The sequence below is a fragment of the Dama dama genome, chromosome 33 (assembly GCF_033118175.1).
Source record: "Dama dama isolate Ldn47 chromosome 33, ASM3311817v1, whole genome shotgun sequence".
In the NCBI taxonomy this organism is placed as follows: domain Eukaryota; kingdom Metazoa; phylum Chordata; class Mammalia; order Artiodactyla; family Cervidae; genus Dama; species Dama dama.
The window spans coordinates 45,860,451-45,881,800 of record NC_083713.1 but is presented as its reverse complement, the minus strand read 5'-3'; the positions used below and the strand labels follow the sequence as shown (position 1 = coordinate 45,881,800).

General features: G+C 44.5%; 1 protein-coding gene across 5 annotated transcripts in view; it reads left to right on the top strand.

The window, feature by feature from the left end:
- Window positions 1–464: 464 nt before the first annotated feature.
- Window positions 465–21,350, top strand: part of FMNL2 (formin like 2) — a 326,152-nt gene continuing 305,266 nt past the window's right edge. For 4 of the 5 annotated variants that reach the window (XM_061135292.1, XM_061135288.1, XM_061135290.1 and 1 more), the window contains exon 1: window positions 466–1,047. In XM_061135292.1, the coding sequence (XP_060991275.1) occupies window positions 931–1,047 (117 nt within the window). In that variant the 5' untranslated portion in view covers window positions 466–930. Of the gene's footprint in view, window positions 1,048–21,350 lie in introns of all 5 variants that reach the window. The other variant, XM_061135293.1, reaches the window with a different exon arrangement.

Genomic DNA, 21,350 nt, shown 5'->3' with positions numbered 1-21,350 from the left:
TAAAAGTACATTTGTTTATAAAACATTTCAATTGCACAAAAGAATATGTGAATGTGTAACATACACAGGGAAGAAAGAATAAAACAAACACCCATGGACCCACACCCCAGTTTATGACGCAGGAAGTTGCCAATACCCATGAGGTCTCCTGTTGAACAGCTCCTGAAATTTAAATCAGAATGCGTGCATTCAATCATTGACTGATTGGCTAATTCATTCACTTGCCAAATGTGCCTGAGTGCCTACTAATCGATGTAGACGATTAGTATCTCTTCCACTGGAGTGGCGTGGGGTTGAGGGTCAAAAGTGACACTTCCCAAAGGTGCGCAAGCGGTCCTAACCCAGCCGGGCCCTCCAGAGCGGGCGTGGTTTCTGCGTGCAGACACTTTGGGCAGAAACTACTGGTCCCGGCAGTCCGCGGGGCGAGTGGGCGGAGCCGGGCCGGGGGCGGGGGCCGGGCGAGAGGGGGCATTGTGTCGGGAGCGCGGAGCTGCATTTGTCTGCTCTAGGTGCTGGTCGAGCTAGCGTCGTGATCGCCGGCGTAGAGCTGGAAGTGTCAGCGGCGATCACTGTCCCGGCGGGAGACCAAGTCCGAGCAACCACGCGCCCACTGGCCGCTATCGCTGGCAGGGGGCGGCGTGCCAGCGGAGCAACATGCAGATAGGCGCCCAGCGCCCTGACGACCCCTCCCGAGGAAAGGAGGCCGGGGCGGCGCTGGGGCGGCGGGGAGCATGAGGCAGGCCGGGGGGCGGCTCGGCTCGGAGCGCTGCTAGGGAGCGGCGCGCGCTGCACACTCGCCGGGGCGCAGCGGAGGGCGGGGAACCGGGCTGGTCGCGCCAGCGGGCGGGAGCCGGCCGCCGGGAGCTGTTCTGATTTCCGACGCGGACGCAGGGGGCCCGGAGCAGCCCCCTGCCCCGGCGTGCAGCCAACATGGGCAACGCCGGGAGCATGGATTCACAGCAGACCGATTTCAGGGCGCACAACGTGCCTTTGAAGCTACCGATGCCCGAGCCAGGTGAACTGGAGGAGCGATTTGCCATCGTGCTGGTGAGTGCGCGGCTGCGGCGGCCGGGAGCCGGGCCCCGGGGCCCCAGACCAGGCGGTGCAGCTGACCCCCGCCCCCTCCCCTTCTCCCCGCGCCGGGAGCGAATCCCCGGTCCCAAGGGGGAGGCGCCCACTTCGGTTATTGTGGCCTCTCTCGGCCTCCTTTCCGTCCTCCTCCGACCTCCCCGCGCCAAGCCTTCTTGGGGTCCCGGGATGGGGCACGGGGTTGGGGGTTGGCTGACTGGCCGGCCCCGAACCCATTGTCTGGCAGGAGAGGCACCTCGCGGCGCGTGTGCCGGGGAGGTGCGGCGTGGGCGTGAAGGGAAGGTGGCGCGGGCACGGAGGAGGGGGCGGCTGGCCGCTAAGGCTTTTTGTTTAAGAAAAAAACTCCCCGCAAACCCCGAGTCCTCGAGAACCATCCAGCGGGCGCCCAGCCGGGGCCCTGCGGGGTTCGGGGCTGATGGGCGCATGTGGCGGGTTGAGGGCGGCGCGGTGCGCGAAGGCGAACTTGGTGGCGGACGTCTGGCTTGGCCGAGGGGAGCTCCCCCAAAAGGGAAAGAGAAGGAAAGCCGCGGCAGTGCGGCTTCCCAGTCCCTAAGCGAGGAGGGGGACATCTGAAACCGGCGAGAGAGAAGCTTCGCCTCGGCGCGTTCCTTTTGGTCTTAAATGTTAAAACAAACCACAAAAATGTGCAGTTTTGCGGGGACGTGTTGCAAGCTGTCCTGACTCTAGGGATCCCTCCCCTCCCCTCGCCAAATCTAACTCCCTCCCGGAATCCGCTTCTCCTAGCTTTCCAGCTTTGTAAATCTGAGACACTTGAAGACTCCCTTCTTTCTGCCTTTCCTTGCTGGGTGTAAGTTTCTGGGCCCCTCCCAGCCTGAGACTGTCAGTGCTGTGAGCTGAGGAGGGTGGCGGTCTTCCCCCCGCCCCAGCCGACGTCTGGACCGCAGTTAGTCCCCAGACTTCGACTTTTAGTGCCCCAGCCTCTCTTAAGGGGTGTTGGGAGGGAAACAGGCAAGATTCGACGCGTTCTGATACTTGCACTCGTACGGTGGCCTTTTCCTAGCTAGTTACCTGACCTCCTATAATGGTAGGCAGCAAGAGAAACTTGTGCTTAAGGCAGTCGAATTTCGCGTCTGCATACGGGATTTGGGCATGTAACCTCCCAACTTTGGGGATTGACCAGAGTCTGAAGAACACTGGGACGTTGAAAAAGCCTTTCTTTAGACCCTTGAAAAGGACTGGTTTAATATGGGGACTGTTCTGGATGGCAGATTAGCTTTGCGCTCTTTGGAAGAAGAGCCCACGAGCTTTTTCACACGACGGGAAACTCCGTGGTGGCTGTGGGGAGATGGATGAGGCTGCCTGTCGTGCACTCCGTGGTCTGAGATCTCACACAGCTGCTCCCATTGTTGTGCAGAATGAAACACCCTGAAATGGAACTGCATAGGCTTAATTACTTTTGAAGGCAGCCTGGGTGCAAACTTGGCCTGTCTTTCCAGGGACAAACCTTTTTGGTTCAAAATCCTCTCTCTACCAGACTACATGGTTCTTACCTCCTAGCCTTGGGTGTTCTGTCTTAACGTCCATGCTGTGCTGGGTGGGTGTGCGTGTGCGGGTTGTGTGTGCTGGGTGTGTGTGTGTGTACACTTGAAGTGGGGGGGCCAGTGACACAGCCTGGGAGGGTGGGTGGGTGGGTGGGTGTGTGCTGGGGGTGGGGGGTGGGGTGTGTGTGTGTGTGTGTGTGTGTGTACACTTGAAGTGGGAGGGCCAGTGACGCAGGCAAACCAGATAATAACAATAATGCAATTAAGTTCTCAACTGGGATAGCATGTTTTGCATGAGCTTTGAGTTACCCTGCTGATTAATGACACATGGTATGAATTACCCTTTAGGAAAATAATGTCCCATCATTAATATGGTGGATCTGTGTTACTGTTAAATCTAGAAGGCACAGATTTAGTATATAGAAATTCATGTTTCTACCTCTCAAGCTCTTTGGGGCAGTGGTTACTGTGTAGCTCCTTTTACTCTGTCATACACAAGCACTGGATGCCGTTTCTTTCTTTAACTGTTTATAATATTTTGCACCTTTCAAAACAAACCTACAACAAAACTAAAAAGTACCAGGCTGACCTTTTTTGGGTTAAGACAAAGCTTTTGGGAAAGTATCAGCTTGGGGGCCCTCTTGTTAGGGATGCACTTGGACCATTGATGTGGTGTTCAATGTAACTCCCTAGTCAGCTCCAGCTGCTGTTGGGAAATCTGTAGGGGGAGTTAAAAGGAATCCTTTTTATGGGCTGATAGAAGTACAGAGTTACGGCGACTTCTCTTGTGGTCAGTTTTTTTCTAAAGGTGTCCATGTGATGCTCTCAACTGTGCTTTTTCTTCATGAATTACTTAACAGATCAGCTCAAACCATTTAATTCTGGAGATCAAGCTTGAAGGACAGGTTATAGGTAGTAATGTTCAAAGCATGTGTATGGAGGAATCCTCTGCCCTCACACAGTGGGACTCCTTTGGGCATTATTGACACTAGTTTTATTTCCTATATGATAAAGATCATGTAAGTTTTTGGGAGGAAAACTGGATAGTAATACTGTATAGAAAAGTATACAAATACCTCATTGTAAACATGGCTTGTAGCAATGATTGAGCCCTCAGACATGGAAAGTAATTCCTCTCACCCCACCAAGCTCTAGAATATTTAAAGCACTGAGGAAGAGTAAATAAAAATTTGAATAACAGAAGTCCATCTATTTATCAAAAATCTTGAGATAAAACCTACTCAGTGACTATCCCCTCATCAGTCCATATAAGTTAAACTGTGTATATCTAGAAAAGTACTGGGCATGAATGGAAAGATGAGAGAGTGAAGGATTGCTGAATTAAGAACAGTGAAGGGATAGACTCTAAAAAGTTCTTTTAACAGGAAAAAAATGGAATTCTTGAATAGAGATTTCAGTTACTGAACTTCCGTAGTTAATGACTAGTAAAAATTGGATCCAAATCTTGAGTTAAAAACCTCCTAAAGAATCTTCTCCCTCCCTGAACTTGTGTTCATTATTACAATGATAGTTATAAACCTTATATTTAAGGGAAACAATTACTGACTCCTTTATACACTTAACTATTGGCATCCTTGGACCTCCCTGTCAGATAGAGCTATAAGGTAATGTACCTTTGTGTGTGTACAATGTTTGTGTTGCACTCTTCCATGGAAGTGTTTCATAAATTATAAATTCAGTCATCTGCTTTAGTCTTTGTTCCTTTAAGGTATTTTGTCTTTATTTTGTATATTTTATGAGTAATATTGGCTGTTGTTTTTGGGTCCCGCACATTTATAATTATCCAAGTGATTATTACGTTTGTTAAACTTTGTCTAATTGTTGGGGATGCACACACACACACACAATACTCCCATGACCTTTATTCTCAGAGATGATGCTCTGAAAGTGATTTTTGGGTGTGGTGAACAAGTGATTGTCCAAGAATAACTCTTTGGACATTAGATGCTCTGTATATTGTTCACTGATTTTTGGCTTGCCATCACTGTTTACAATTTAAAATGTAAGCCCCTCAATCCCTGTGTCTAGGAGCTGTCCTTTCTGAGTCTCAGAGGAAAAGATAAATTGTAAGCCCTCCATCCCAGCTGCCATATCTGTGTGATAGCAGATGTCAGGCTATTCTGCGAGCAGATTCAAAAACACAGATTTGGAAGTGATGGCTTAGGGCTGTAGTATCTTATGTTTAACACCAGGAACTACTTTGGTGTGTGATTAGTTTGAGTTGGTTTCCTTTTCAGTTTTTTTCTTGGCCCTGAGGTTGAATGTGGTCACCATACTTAGGAAGAAATGGGAACATTTTCTGAACATCTACTCTGAGTATGCCCTATGCTTCCATGTTCTCACTTAATCCTCACAATGACTCCAGCTATCAGTAATATTAAAGATGAGGAACTAAGGTTACTTAAGTTGACTGAAGTTACTTAAGTTATTAGATACCCAGTCTAGGATTTTTAACCCAGATTTGTATCTCTACTCCCTGCCTCCCCACCCACCCCCAATATTATATTATGCTTCCTTCGGCTTACAACTGGTAAGAAAGAACAAGAACAGAAAGGCCTGGAACTAGCAATAAAGCTGTTTAAAAAAAAAAAACTTGAATCTGGTAAGTACAAGTTTCAAAACTATGAAGTTGGCAGAAATGTCTTCGAAGCGACCCAAGTGCGGTGTACTTAATGTTTCTCTTTAGATGTCATTCATTTTGGCATCTTCACTGTGCTATTCTGTTTTTAGGCATGGAGTTAAATATCGATTTGGTCCAAAAGTGTACTTTTCAGTTTTTCCTTTCAAGGCAGACTTGAACTGCCTTTTTTGGGGAGTCTGGACTTCCCAGAGCAGAGGGGAGAGACAGCCTGTCAGTGTGATGCATGCACTCCAAATGTAATGACTTGTGAAAAGGACAAGGAAGGTCAGGTTTTAACATTTCAATCTATTTCCCTCTGCATGATGTTGTTCCTTTTCAACCTCTTCCATGGAGAGCCTTTGCCATGAAGTCCACGGAGCAGATGGATGGGTAGGAGTGAAGTTAGGCCATCATCAGAGGCATGCTGATTTATTTTCTCGCTTTTCTCCTGTTGAGAGGGAAAAGGCAAGTGAGAAGGGGGAAGGATGGAGTGTTGTTACTACCTCTTCCAGGCAGTAACCCCTGAGTTGTTTTATTTTCCAGAGTGGGAATATATGTGTACAGTGGTACTTTTCATCATTATCAGGGTGCATTTCCAATAATTTTCTAAAAATCTCAGTAAAAACTGAAGGTATATTTGGGTTTCTAGGGTAGGGTTGATCAAAAGCTTTTCTCTGAATTATAAATGCTTGGCTCCATTGGGAGACTGGCAGCTGCGTTAAACTGATGAAATGCAGAGGGGAGTGGGTATGCTTGCCTTTAACCCTCCAGTGATAAGAATTACTTGCACATGTGGCCTTTGATTTAGCAAAGAGCATTGGCCCCAGGAGTGGCAGATGTAGTTTCTAGAATCATCATCTCCTGCACCAACTTGGGCAAATGATCTTTCCTGTGATCCTTGGTTTTTCTCCTCTGTAAATGGGAATACCGTTTGACAAAACTGTTAGGATAGTCATGAGATTTTTAAAATCATAGCTCTTGGAAGTGTAAAATTTCTGAAACATTATATTGTGATCCATTAGCCGACTTCTCATTGATATTTTGTGTAGAAAAGAGTGAGCTGTAGTTTGTGTTGTATGGAGAGGAGCATTTCCATGGTGGATGACTGAAAGTCACATGAGCATAAGAAAAAGTGTTTTTAATATTTAGAGTTGTCAAAAATTGAAGGAGCTTCCCAATTAGCGTTGCTAAGACAGAAGCTATATGAAAAATGCTGATAATTGGAAAGTCTTTCTGAGCCCAGGATCCAGCTAGTGAATGCCTTGCGTGGTACCTTTCTTGGGGCAGGTCTGCTAACTGCAGGTGTTGGAAATAGAATTATAGCATCCAAGACTGGGGAAGGATCTCCTTGAAGGCTCCTCCTGGGCTCAAAGAAGCAAAAAAGTAGTATAGGCTCATGCTTGTTTCTGGAAATTCATTCAATTTTATAATAGCTGTGGCCTGGAGAACTTGGTCTTCATGAACTGTGCTCTTTTCATACTTAGGGTTTGGGGAGTAAGGACAAGGTGAAGTGGGCTTCCTGGTCCTTGTATCTGAGCAAGTAACAGATAAAAAGTGGCTAACTAGTGAGGCACTGAGGCCAGATGGTTGTGTCTCCTTTGCAAGAGAGCGCTAGAACCTGGACTCCTCTTAGAAAGGCAGTGAATCCCTGTAAAAGCACAGACTGGAATTGCTTAGGAGGGAAGGTGGGTTCCCAGCTATGCAGATGCTTGGCAGCCCCCATCTTGTAGACAGGCTCTTCGTCTCTAGAGTGGGAACCTTTCCTACCTTCTTCCATTGTAAGAAATCTACCCATAGACGTTCCTGGTCTCTACAGAGAGGCTCCTGCATCCTCTTGGTTCTCACCTACCTGAACAGTATAGGTGGAGGTGACTCATGTCTTGTCTTTCCTTTAGGATGGTGTCTGCTCAGACTGCAGGGTGATCTTCCCACTCCTCCCTAGTCACCCCATCCTCTTTTCCCTGCCAGCCGCCCTTCCAACACAACACCACGGACTATGCCTTTTCCGGTGGGTGGGATATAATTTGGAAGGGATGTCTGAGAAAGAGCTGGTAGGTCAGAGAGTTGTTTCCTGAACTGTGGGTCAACTGAAGTCCACAAACGTGGACCAGGATGGCTCGAAATTGGGAAAAACCAAGTCCCTACTTTGGAAGTATGGTGGTATTTGTTGTGGACAGAAGAGTACTTTCTTTTCACACTCTTAAACTGACCAAGGAAACATGCCCAGTGGCATCAGAGCTCAGGTGGGCACCTTGTCACAAACTCTCTATAGTTTCTATGGCACACCAAAGCTGTTTCCCTGGACATATCTTCATCACTCTTATGCCACCTGGAACTGACTTCAGTGACTCTTGTTTCACATGTAACCTTTGTCTACTTTTCTTGTTTGCTGAAGAAGCTTTGTTGCATTGATAAGCTGCTATATCCATTGCCCCAGAAGCTGAAAGCTTTGAGGTGTCTAGTCCTTGCTGTCTCCAGGAGTAACCTCCCTTGACTGACTTCTGTATGGTAGATGGTGCACCAGACTTGGTTTATCCTTGGAACTTGTTGGCTTTGGGAACAGTGTCAAGTCGTTCACATTTTCGCCCCATGTCTGTGCTGGTCAGTCACCTCTCTAAGGTCCTGCCTTGTGTTGAGGCTTTGCTCAGGAACCTGCCCTCTCTCCCTTGGTGTTTCTTGTCCCTGTGAAGTTTGGCTGAGTACTTTATTTAAAGTAGGTGACAAAGGGATTGACAAGCCAAATTGGTGCTTTTCAAACTTGGCAAAGTCAGCATCACCTGGGACCCTCAAAAAGACAGGTGCCCGGGTCCCACCCCCAGAGATTCTGGTCAGTTCCTCTGGAGTGTGACCTGGGTGTCAGAATTTTTAAAGCTCCTTAGATGTGAGTGTGCAGCCGTGGTTGAGAGCCACGTGCCAGAGTCGTTTTTCTTCTCTCCCTCTCTGCCCCAGAGACCAAGCATAAGAGTTAAAACCAAAGTGAAAATCTAGAGAAATTAGACAAAGTTGAGGAGGGTTAAAAAAAAAAAAAAAGCTCCTAAAGATACTTGATTCAACCAAAAGCACCAAGATGAGAAATATAAGATAAGAAAAAAGAGATGGGTCAAAGCCTGTTGAATATTAGTTTTATTTAACTAGGCATTTAAGAAATGGCTGTCAAATAATCATAATGATAATTTGCAGAGGAAGTTCTATACATTCTAGCTTAAGAGTGAACAGTGACCCTGAGGTTTACTACTGGGATAGAACAATCAATAAATCAATTGTATTTTTGCTTAGGCCTCTATTCTCAAGCCTAATTTTTTTGTTGGTTCAGTGCAGGCTTTTTGCTTTGATCTCTGGTTTTACCACTTACAAAGACTTGATGAGCTTGGCTTCCTGGAGTGAAATTTAAATATACTTGTGAAATGTAAACAACATTCATTTATTAAGACTCCTATAATCAAGGCAAGTTGGCATGCTTATATGAGCAATTAGCTTTGAGAATAGAAAGATAAATAGGATGCTAGGTCAAGAATGAGCCGATTGTTCTCAGTGTAAGACTCTAGTTATTCCTTTAATAGTTATAAGCAAATAGACATTCCCCTTATTCTTAATCTTTAGCGTTTGGGGTTAGGGGAACAACATACGTGGTTTTCTCAGCTGAAAGAATAGAAGCAATTATTGGCTCATTTTCATCTGGAAATATAAATCTTCCTAGGTCGTTGGTTTATGAGCATATGAAGCTTCCTAGTATTTGGGAGAGGGCAAAAGAAGGCATGGATTTAGATGGGAATATTAAAGAATAACGGAATTTTACTTTGGAGAAGGTTAAGAAGATGATTTTTACAGTGGCAAAAAGATTGCAAATAATCTCATCTGCCTTCAGTGAACAGTGATCTTTGTGTGTGTAGGAGGAAGCCTTAGGATAACCAGGAGAAGCTAGATAGAACATGATTGGACCTGCACCATGGCAACATTGCTCTATGAATTCAGTACCACTTAATATCTTGTTTGTGGAAAGTTGGGAAACCTACATGGAAAGGTGATGAATGTGTGAAATATTTAATAGGTTTGTAGGTCACTTTGAGTTCTTAACCCTCTCAGTCCCCAGTATGTTCAGCCTTCTGCTTCTTCCAGGGAAGCTTTTCCTCTTTAGCGACAGTTTTGCTCAATGAGGATTGTTTCCCCAAGGACTTCTGCCTGATGAACCTAGTAAGTCAGTTCAGGCCAGATGTCTTCAGACCAGGATGCTATAAACTTGAAACTGGTGATTTTCCAGGCGTGACCCATGATCATCTTTCTATTGCCCACTAATGAGGCCATCTAGATATGAACTCTGGGAGACTTAGAACTGTGTGGCCTCCTGGGCATGTGGGACCATTCAGCTTCTCCAGTGTCCTTCCACTGTAGAAGTTTTGAGCCTCAGGGTAGGCTTTTTGGAAAGCATTTATTTGGATGAGAACTCTTCAGATCATCTGAGAGTTTACCATGTCTCAGTTCAGTCGCTCAGTCATGTCTGACTCTTTGCGACCCCATGAATCGCAGCACGCCAGGCCTCCCTGTCCATCACCAACTCCCAGAGTTTACTCAAACTCATGTCCATCGAGTCAGTGATGCCATCCAGCCATCTCATCCTCTGTCGTCCCCTTCTCCTCCTGCCCCCAATCCCTCCCAGCATCAGGGTCTTTTCCAATGAGTCAACTCTTCGCATGAAGTGGCCAAAGTATTGGAGTTTCAGCTTCAGCATCAGTCCTTCCAATGAACACCTAGGACTGATCTCCTTTAGGATGGACTGGTTGGATCTCCTTGCTGTCCAAGGGATTCTCAAGAGTCTTCTCCAACACCACAGTTCAAAATCATCAATTTTTCGGCGCTCAGCTTTCTTCACAGTCCAACTCTCACATCCATACATGACCACTGGAAAAACCGTAGCCTTGACTAGATGGACCTTTGTTGGCAAAGTAATGTCTTTGCTTTTTAATATGCTATCTAGGTTGGTCATGACTTTGCTTCCAAGGAGTAAGCGTCTTTTAATTTCATGGCTGCAATCACCATCTGCAGTGATTTTGGAGCCCACAAAAATAAAGTCTGACACTGTTTTCCCATCTATTTCCCATGAAGTGATGGGACCAGATGCCATGATCTTAGTTTTCTGAATGTTGAGCTTTAAGCCAACTTTTTCACTCTCCTCTTTCACTTTCATCAAGAGTACCAGGTCTCAGTCTTCATTTAATGGAGTAATTTTTTAACATTAGACAGCTGTATTTTATTTCACCAGTAATTGTCAGAAATTTCATTAACTTTGCTATAAATTTCTTTTTGTTGTTCTTTGGGATGGTATCTCCTAATCATCCTTAACATTTTTTTTTATTGGCGAGTAATGTACAAACGGAAATGGGCCTTTTTCATCAGTGTACAGACTGATGGATTTTCACAGAGTGAAAACAATGCTGTAACCAGCTTGGGTTCAGGAATCAGAGTCGCGGTCTCCCTGTTTTTCACATAAGGTTTGACTTGGCTCCTTGCCTCCCCAGCCGCAATTGCTCACCTGAACTTACTTTTGGAGTGGCCAGACTTACGTGGAAGAAAATAGGATTGTGCCTTGTGGTCTGATTCTAAATGGCTCTAACCATGAGGTTTCTACCACTTCCTTTGAGAGATTTCTTCAGTTCAATCAGGCCTCACCCTTAGGAGATATTGACATTACGACATCTTACTGTTGCTTTCAGTTACATCATCATCGATAACCATAATGGTATTTTTATTTTTTTGGTAGAGTATCTCTAGTTTTCATAATACTGAGAAAAATATATTTTGATTTGTGTTCCTAGAATAAAGCATGAATGGGGGTGGGATTTCCACAGTGACAACGAGCACGTGCCCTTTGTGGTTTCAATACTTAGAATTAGGCATTTGCAAATACAGGTTTTGTGTATTCACTTTGAAGCCTAAGTTTCAGCCTTTAGGTTTTTGCCATCATGATGACTCATTTGAAATATTAAAAATGTAAGATTAATGTTAAGATATATTAAAAAATATAAGATTGTGAATCTCATCTTTTGGTTCCGTTTTCTCATCAGAACCCTGTTATGTTACTTTAGACATTGATCCAGTTTGAGAAGCTCTTTGGCCATGTTTGTTGTCAATGGTTTACCTTCCATCCTCTCCTCTGTAACTTCTATAGCCCCTGCTCCCCTCCCACACCTGCTTTCTCATTGAAGCCTTCCACAGTCTGACCTCATAGCTCAGTCGGTAAAAAATCTGCCTGCAATGCAAGAGACCCAGGTTCAATTCCTGGGTCGGGAAGATACCCTGCAAGAAGGAAATGGCCACCCACTCCAGTATTCTTGCCTGGAGAACCCCACGGACAGAGGAGCCTGGCGAGCTACAGTCCATGGGATTGCAAGAGTCGGACACGACTTGGCGACTGGCCAGACCCATCTTCTCTCCTGTTTACTTTGTACACCCTGACGTGGCCTTTATGTCTGCTCATAGAGCAGGCTTGTACTTTCCCGCTGCTATGTCTTTCCTCACGTGATTCTCTTGCACATGATGTACTCCCTTTGCTTATTTGCTCCTTAAAATTATATCTGGTGTTCAGGGTTCTTCTGAAATCCCATCTCTTTCTCATGTCCTTATGGATCCAGCATCAACTTGGGGGAGGTGGGAAAAACAACTCCTTTCTTTGATCTCTTTATAGTGTGATTTATTTCTTTTACTTATGAGGCCTGGGATTAAGTATCACCTTGTGTGAGGTGTGTCTGTAAAATAAGGGGATGCTTTTATGTGTAGCTTTGTAGCTACTCAGTACCCTGTTGGCCATCTGTTTGTGTCCCTGTTTTATTTGCGAGCTTGCACTGTGGGCTCCTGGAAGCCAAGGATCACATCTTACAGGTCCTGGCAGTTTCTCCTTGTCCAGCGCAGCGCTTGGCCCAGGGAAAGGTTTTAGCAGATAATTACTGACTTGATCAGAGAACTGTGCCTGCTGAAACAGGCCTGGGAATTGACTAGCTGCTCCAAGAACCTATCTAACTGGCCCTTCTGGGCTGATTGTTAATTGCACATAACTTGCTTTTGTGTTGAAATGACACTTTGTCGCAGCTTCTCAACTCATCTTGGTACTCCTGCATAGCACTTGACTGTAGTAGGTGCCCAGGAACACTAAGCATTCAGAGATGATAAGTTGGCATCATGCTTTTGCCTGACTCCTTACGGAAAACTGGTGAATCAGAAGAGGAGGAAGGCAGTGGAAATGACCAAAGGAGGTCCGTGGTTTTTCACTGTTTCGAAGCCAGATTGGTGTGTTGTGATGAGCTGTCATCAAGTGAGTGGTGGAATGTACTGTGGGGCTTTCCTTAAGTGAAATGTCCTTCATAATATTCCCTTTGTTGTTGGGAGTCAGGCAGGTTTCAGTGAGCAGCATTCCTTACTGTAGCATTTTAGTGCTTTGTTGTTTGTGAAGTGTTTGCAAATAATTGCAATTCTCAGAGTTCTTAATCCATGAGGGCCTGAAGGTATGTGGCTTGAAGTTACCGAAGAAGGTGGATAGGTTGGTGAGCTCATCCGAGGTCCTCCATCACTAAAACTCCACGGGCATTCCAGGGTCAAATAAGATGCTGTTTATGTTTTCTGTGCTTTATACGCCTATCTTTAATGCTCTTGGCAGCCCTTGGAGGGAGATACGATCTTCCTTTTACAAATGAGGCAGTGAGGCTTAGAGTGATAAGGTGGGTGCTTCCTAAGGATGGAGGCACGATTTGAATCCAGGCCTGTCTGATGAGAGAACGGGCTCATTTCTACTGTATCACATTATGCATATTTTCAAGTTAGTTATAAGAAGTCCTTAAATGTTGGCCTCTTATTCTTCACTCTTCATGTACCCCCTAGACTAAATTCACTCACATAAAAGCTGTCCCTTGAGTATATGAGTCTTGCATCGATATAGTGATAGATGTTCTGGGCTCTGAGGGTTGAGAGGCTGATGTATTAATCGCTCAGTTGTGTCCACACAACTCTTTGTGATCCCACAAACTATAGCCCTCCAGGCTTCTCTGTTTATGGGATTCTCCAAGCAAGAATACTGGAGAGGATTGCCATTCCCTTCTCTAGAGGATCTTCCCAACCCAGGGATCAAACTCGGGTCTTGTGCATTGCAGGCAGATTCCTTACCATTTGAGCTACAGGGAAGTCCTGAGGGTTGAAAGGGAAAGCATCATTTCTGTATTTTGAGTGTTCAGAAACAGTTTCCTTGGAATAGGAAGTGGAGCGATGCTAGCTTTGTCCCAACCACTGCTAGACTACACTTTTTATTCTACATTGTGCAGTTTTGCTCACGTGTCACTGCTTAAGAAGGGTTTATACCTTAATTAGACAGTCTGGAAGTGTTTATCGAGCACTTGCTATGTGCTAGGCATTGTTGTGGGCTCTAGAGGATGTGGAGCTGCATGAGGCCCATCGGTTGTCTGCCCTCAAGGAGCTTACATTCCAGCAGTGGGAAGGGGTGGTGGGGGCAGCCAGACGTGAAAGGGGTACATCATGCATGCTTGCATGCGTGCTCAGTCGTGTCTGACTTTCCGTGACCTGTGGCCTATAGCCTGCCAGTCTCTTCTGTCCATGGGATTCTCCAGGCAAGAATACTGGAGTGGGTTGCCATTTCCTTCTCCAGTGGATCTTCCCGACCCAAGCATTGAACCCAGATCTCCTGTGTCTCCTGCCTTGGCACAGAGACATAAATGGACCTGAATTTCCAATGCTGGGAAGTGCTGTGAGGAGAATAAAGTAGGTGTTGTAAGGTGGCTTCCTCTCATTTAAGATCTGACTGATGCATAATTACACGGCGATAGAAATCACAGGGGTAATTGCTTCTGGGGAGAGAGACTGAGGCACACTAAATTCCTAGAGTGATGAACATGTTCTAATCTAGGCTGGAGTGTTGGTTTTACAAATGTAACCTGTCAAAAATCATCAGATTGTACACTGTAGATGTGAATTTCACAGCATAAAATTGACTTTCATTAAAAAAAAAATCTAAGATCTGACTGATGGGGGTCAGGCAAGGATGAGCCCACAAGCAGGTGTAATTAGGGCTTGATTTGTCAAGCCTTAGGGCCAGGAGGGGGTTCCTTGGACCCCGGGGCAGCCGAAGGGAACAGCAAGAGGAATGTCCCCTGTTCATGTGGCTTCAGACTTGATGTCAGCCTGGGCCCCGGGGCTGCAGGAGGCGGTTCGCTTTGCCGCAGCGAAGCTGCTCCTTGTGTTAATAATTGGCTCTGTCGTCACAGCTCTCTGCCACTTGTTGAATTCAATGGATTTTTGAACAAACTGCAGTCTTGTCACTGTTCTGGATCGGGGAGACATCCAGTTGGGGAATGGAATGTTTGATGAGTGTAGCAGTGCACTTCTCAGTAAAGGCCCTCTGAAGGCACCCAGTTCTTGGAATGGCCCATTTTATCTACTTAAAGCCATGGGTTGAAATGCAGCTTTTTTTTTTTTTTAAGCTATTATTTGCTGCTAGTTTGTTGCTCAGACCTTTCTCTTTTTTTTTTTCCTTTCTTTCCTTAAAAATTTTTATGTACTTTTAAGGAGCATATGACAATTTTACATAGAAGTTTGAATCAGAAGTTAAAAAGTAAGGTAAGTTGGTATAGTGAATTATCCCTGAAGTCCCTTGAGTGGCTCATCAGGGTAGTGTATGCATGATTCTGGATAAACAACCTTGGATAGTAGTTCTCGGGCGTGTTCAAGTCTGAGACCTCTGAGCTTGACTGAAGGAGAAGCCGCAGAAGAAAAGTCCCTGTGCAGATGTCAGGTCCGCCCGACCGTTTGCCCCTTAGACCTCCTCCAGCAGTGACCGGACAGTGGGTGGAATGCTGTAACATCTTCCTGTGTTAGACTTACTCCATTCAGTACCCCACTAAACCTTTTAATACATATCAGGGAAGTTGTTTCTTGTGAGGATTTTTAAGGCAGCCCTCAAGTTAAATATGGGTTGGATACGTGAACAGAAGTAGTAATGGTAAAGGTCACTGACTGTGCATTTCTTGGGCTTCCCCAGTGGCTCAGATGGCAAAGAATCTGCCTGCAATGTAGGATAGCCAGGTTCGACCCCTGGGTTGGGAAGATCCCCTGGAGGAGGGCATGGCAGCTCACTCCAGTATTCTTGCCTGGAGAATCCTACGGACAGAGGAGCCTGGCGGGCTACCGTCCATGGGCTCAAGTTAAGTGTGGTTGGGTGCATGAACAGCAGGAGTAACAGTAAAGGGCACTGATTGCATGTTTCTTTAATTTCTTCTTTCAACATGAAAGATGACCCAAGACACCCGAAAGGTAGGGATCACCCTGTTTTATCTAGGAGAAGCTCAGGATTCTAGAAGTGAAGGAACTTGCCTAAGGACACACATTTCTAGGAGATCCTGGAGCTGAAAATCAAACTTTGCTAACTCTAAAGCTATGCTCCTAATATACTGTTTTCTCTCAATTATGAAAGTATAATACAAATATACATATAAACGTTGTGGTTCAGAGCAAATTGAAAACCCTGTGAGGATAAATTCAGTAACCTTTTAGTCTATAGTAATTTTGTTGGTATATGCCCAGAAACAAGCATAACTATATGTCCTTCAAAAAAGAAAATTGAAGATAAAATAAGAACTGAATGAATAAGCCACTGTCCACTGTTGAAATAGTAAAGGCCAAGTAAGCTTGTGATCAAATTGGCTTTTTTCTAGTAACAGTTGTCCTCTGAAGGCTTTCTGAAGGCTCTCTTTCAGGCAACTGTCTCTGAACCTTTGTTTTTTTTACATCTCCCTAGTAAAATGGCTGTGTTGTTACAGCTTGAAGGCTTGGAATAAGCCTTTTGATCACCCCCTCAGTGATAACCCACAGTCTTAGACTTCCTTGGGAAGGATTAACCCTATTATCTTGTATTAAACAGCTTGATGTGGGTTGTTTATTTTTAATAAAACCCATGTCATCCCATTCATTTCATTTAACAAATGTTTTTTAAAAAATTAATCTGTTTGTGCTAGATCTTAGTTGCTACACATGGAATTTTTTTTTTTTTTTTTTTTACATGCGATGTTTAGTTGTGGCATGTGAACTCTTAGTTGCAGCATGTGGGATCTAGAGACCTGAACCCAGGCCTCTGCATTGGGAGCAGAGACTTAGCCGCTGAACCACCAGGGAAGTACCTCAGCAAATGTTTATTTTTGTGTATTTGCTCCAAGCTAGGCAATGTTAAAACTTCAGGAGTTGGTGATAGACAGGGAAGCCTGGCGTGCTGCAGTCTATGGAGTCAAGATAACCATGGGGTCAGTTGGATACAACTGAGCGACTGAACCGAACTGAGGCACTGTTAAGATGCTGTGACACAAAGGTGCATAATGCATCATCTCTACCTTTGAGGAGTTAATTGCCTAGTGGGAGAGGTAGGCAGAAAATGGAAATAATGGTGTTTTTAAAGTGTTTATCATATATTTATGTGTCATATATATAATGGGCTCTATAGAAGGGTATGTTAAGGTTAAAGTCTGATAAATCTTGACAGGTTAATACATATGGCCCAAAGTTGTAACTCAACCCAGGGATTGAACCCGAGTCTGCTGCATCTCCTGCATTGGCAGGTGGATTCTTTACCACTGCACCACTTGGATACCCTGGTATCCTTTTAATCTGCCTTTATTAAAGTGTTAATTTGAGGGAATAGCTGTGGACTCATCAAATGGGACTCCTGTGTATCTCACGGATGACTTTAGTGAAATCATTAAATGTGAAGAGCGAGGTCTGGTCCATTGTGTGCAGCCTGTGCTTGGGTATTTTATCCTGACTTTTTTTGTCCTTTCTAGAAGAAAAAGCCTGTTGTTCAGGGCATTGGGTTGTTCCATTTCAGAGCTAATGAAAGTGTTAACATCTTCATAATTGGAGCTGACGAGCACCATGTAATGTACCGCAGTGTGACCAATAGGCAGCTGGTTCACATGAGAAAATACGCTCAAGGTCATGACCATCTGGGCCTTAAAGAAAATGCGGTTGGTGTTTTGTTTGGCTTCAGCCTCAATCTGGGATGGGCGGAGTCATTCGGACTTTATTCTGAATTCCAGTAGTGGCAGGAAGAAAAAAAGGATTTATGTAACTGGTGTGTAGATGGCCTTCTGCTTGAGATAAGAGCATTGTCCAATAAAAGCTTCGTCCTTGTTTCAAATCAAGAATAGAGTGTCACCTGACTCGACCTAGGAAACAAAGTCATAAGTCACTACATGCTGGATTCCCCCAGTAACCTCTTGCTCTATATTTTTTTCAGAAGATTCCTTATTTGTTTGATTATCTTATCTACACAGTAAATCTTGCTGAATCAAAGCTTATGAAACCGAGCCCAGTCCCAAATCAGATCAGTATACTAACAGCATCCTGAAGTGGGAGCCTAGAATTTTCTGAAGATGCTTTTACACACTTTTTTTCTTATTCACTTTCCAAGGAGGGAGATTGTTCTTTTTCTCTCCGCTGATAAATGTCACTTATGCCCTAAATTTTATGGTGGCATTCTACTTTTTAAAGTTACTGAGATAAAAGAGTATTTGATAGAACTGTCAGACTAGTATGATAACATGTTCTATTCCCAGACCCTTGAGGGTTCTTAAGTCTCATGAGCTGAAGCTGTGTGCATGTTTTTTCTCGGTGCCCTATTTCCATATCAAATAGCCTTAGTTTTTGGATTTTAGTAATGAAGATATGAACCCAATCTGTCAGGCTTATTATGCCCTTTATTGTAGTCCTTAGTCAGCTTAGAATTGCACGAAAGGCAGTAATAAGCCAACTGTAAGAAGGTCCAGATGAAAAGGATTATAACATGGTACAGAAATATTAGCATGCCCACCCCAGCGGAGTGACTCATTCCTTTTGGAGTATCCATTTGACAGCTTTTTTGAATCACACACCAATCACAATGTTGGTGTTTTTGGCGGAGTGCTAGACTTTTACCCTAACGTTCATAATGGTCACTGCCAAAAGGGAACAAAGAGGAGAATCGTAAATGAAACATAATAGCATCACAAACATTTATTTTTTTTCTTGAGCAGAAACAAAATTGGGAATTAGCTGATGACTTTTCCATCACAACCCCCCCACCCCACCCCCCTGAGAAAACCACCACTTATCCCAAAGAAAATAAGACGCTTGTGGGTCATCCCCCATCTTTGGCTGTTGCAACTATGCTTCTTATGCTAGTTTCCATTCAAGAGTTTCACTTCCCAAGCCCTCTCCCCTAGAAATCATTCTTTTAGAGCTTAAGGGTTTTCTCCTGATGTCTTGGTGACTAAGCTTTCTTTGGGCTTGTTCCACCTTGGACTGCGTGTTGTCCTTCTGGGAAGAAACTCCCGTGCACTTCAAAGGAGCAGCGGATACACAGGGTGTACCCAGAAATAAAACTTTGACCCTTTGTCTCTCGTCTTTTCATCTCTTTCTTAACAGGCATCCTTTTCTTCTGTGCAGACAGACCCTTGTAATCGTTGTCATCTGTCCTGCTGTTGAATGGTTTGCATCCCTGCTATAAATATGTGCTGCAGTTTTATGCAGAGATCTCCTTCCATGCAGTTTAGTGAGGTGCATGTGGACTTTCCGGCCTGTGTCCTTCACTATGGAGCGTCCCATGTGATTCAGTGGGTAAAGAATCTGCCTGCTATGCAGGAGACTTAGGTTGGATCCCTGGGCTGGGAAGATACCCTGAAGAAGGAAATGGAAACTCCAGTATTCTTGCCTGGAGAATCCCCATGGACAGAGGAGCCTGGCGGTCTACAGTCTATAGGGTCACAAAGAGTCAGGAACGACAGAGTGCACACGCTTCACTGTGAGAAATTGTTCAAATGGATATGTTCTTTTTTTTTTTTTTAAATTTAACTTTTTGTTTTGTATTGAGGTATAGCCGATTAACATGCTGTGATAGTTTCAAGTGAACAGCAAGGGACCCAGCCATATGGATACATGTATGTGTTCTCCCCCAAACTTCCCTCCTCTCCAGGCTGCCATTTAACATTGAGCAGAGTTCCGGGTGCTGTACGGTAGTAGGTCCTTGTTGGTTATCCATTTTAAATATAGCAGTGTGTACATGTCCATTTCAAACTCCCTGACTATCCCTTCCTTGCTCCCCGGCCCTGCGACCACAAGTTCATCCTGTTAGTCCGCGAGTCTGTTTGTGTTTTATAACGTAAGTTCCTTTGTATTATTTCTTTTTAGATTCCATAGATAAGGGATGTCTTACGATATTTCTTCTCTGAATTTTTCACTCAGAATGACCATCTCTGGGTCCATCTATGTTGCTGCAGGTGGCATTATTTGATTCTTTTTAATGGCTGAGTAATATTTAATGGAAATGTTCTTAATGAAATAGACTTGACATTAGAGAATAGTAGGATGAAATACCCACAGCCCTGTAGAAATACTGTCCAAGCTTCTCTGTCCTCTTCTTCCTTCCTTATTCAGAGGAAACCTATCATGAATTGTCATGTATCCTTCCCCTGTGGCTCAGTGGTAAAGAATCTGCCTTCAGTGTAGGAGACTCAGGAGATGCTGCAGCCCATGGGATTGCAAAGAGTTGGACACGACTGAGTAAGCATGCACTCCCTATGCACATTTGACAAAAATAAAGTTTATAGAAATGGTATCTTAAGTCTTGTGTCCTTTTGGATCTTTGTACATTTGGTTGGAGAAGTATTCACTTTGATGCATGAAGCTCTGGATCAGTTGACTTTTGAGTCATATTCATTGGGTTCCATAAATCATTTACTGTTGGTCTTCATTGTTCGTGGATTCTAGCTTTGCAAATTTGCCTATTTGGTGAACATTTGTTTATAGTCCCAAAGTCAGTACTTGTGGCGCTTTTGTGGTCATTCATGGATCACAGGGTGGTGAATAATTTGAGTCACTCGATGAGCAGTTTTCCAGCCGAGGTCGAAGAGGTGACTGTTTGCTTCTTCTTTCCGCTCTCTGTCAATGAGTGTCCTTTTGTATTTTGTTTAGTGACATTTTTCACATTTTTGGTGCTTTTTGCTGGTGATTTTGCTGAGCAAAATGGCCTCTAAGTGGAGTGCTAAGTGCAGTCTAGTGTTCCTGAGTGCAAGCTGACTGAAATGTGCTTATGGAGAAAGAACGTGTGTTGGATAAGCTCTATTCAGACATGACTTAGCTGTTGGGTTGAGTTCAATGGTAGTGAATCAACAATATGTATTATAGTAACATGAAACAGAAATGCACATAACCGTTTTATGTATTGATGTGACCAGAGGCTCAGAGAAACCTGACCAGTGGTGAGGTAGGACCTACCGGGGACCATCTTGGCTTTGGTATTGAATTTCTAAGCCATCTTTGATTTAGGTGGAGGGATTCTTAATATTCAGCTATTTTTTTTTTATCACCATTTACAAAGATATTGAACAGTTTTGGAAGAAGGGGAAATTTTGTAGGTTCTGTCTTACCCTGTTTATTTGCTCAAGTGAGGATTCCCAGGTTGCGCTGGTGGTAAAGAACTCAACTGCCACTGCAGGAAAGGTTAAGAGATGGGAGCTCTATCCCTGGGTTGGGAAGATGCCCTGGAGGAGGGCATGGCAACCCACTCCAGTATTCTTGCCTGGGAAATCCCATGGACAGAGCCTGACAGCTACAGTTCATGGGGTTGCAAAGAGTCAGACACGGCTGAAGCAACTTAGTGTGTGCACACATACACACACACATGCACGAAGTGCAATAATAATCTTTACCAGTTTTTGAGGACTTTATATGGGTCAAGTACTCTGAGTACTCCACATGTGTTTCTCAGAATAATCCTGTGTTATTTTAATAATTTACTTAGTAAATGGTTGAGTGTGATTTGAACCAGGCCACTCTGACTCCATAGCACACGTTCAGCTACTTTGTACTCTCTTGGTGAAGATAGAGGGTGGGATGGGGTGCGGGTGGGGTGTGGACTGAGGCTAGGGGTGAGGGCTAAGTGGGTGTGGAGTAGATATCACTTGGAAGGTGCCATCTCTCAATAACAAACTGTGGACTGTGACCCCAAAGGACTGCTTATTGGAATGCCACTTCTTAGAAACTGCAACCAAAGCATAATAAAGGGAGTTCTATAAGTTACCAATAGCATCATCATTCTTCAG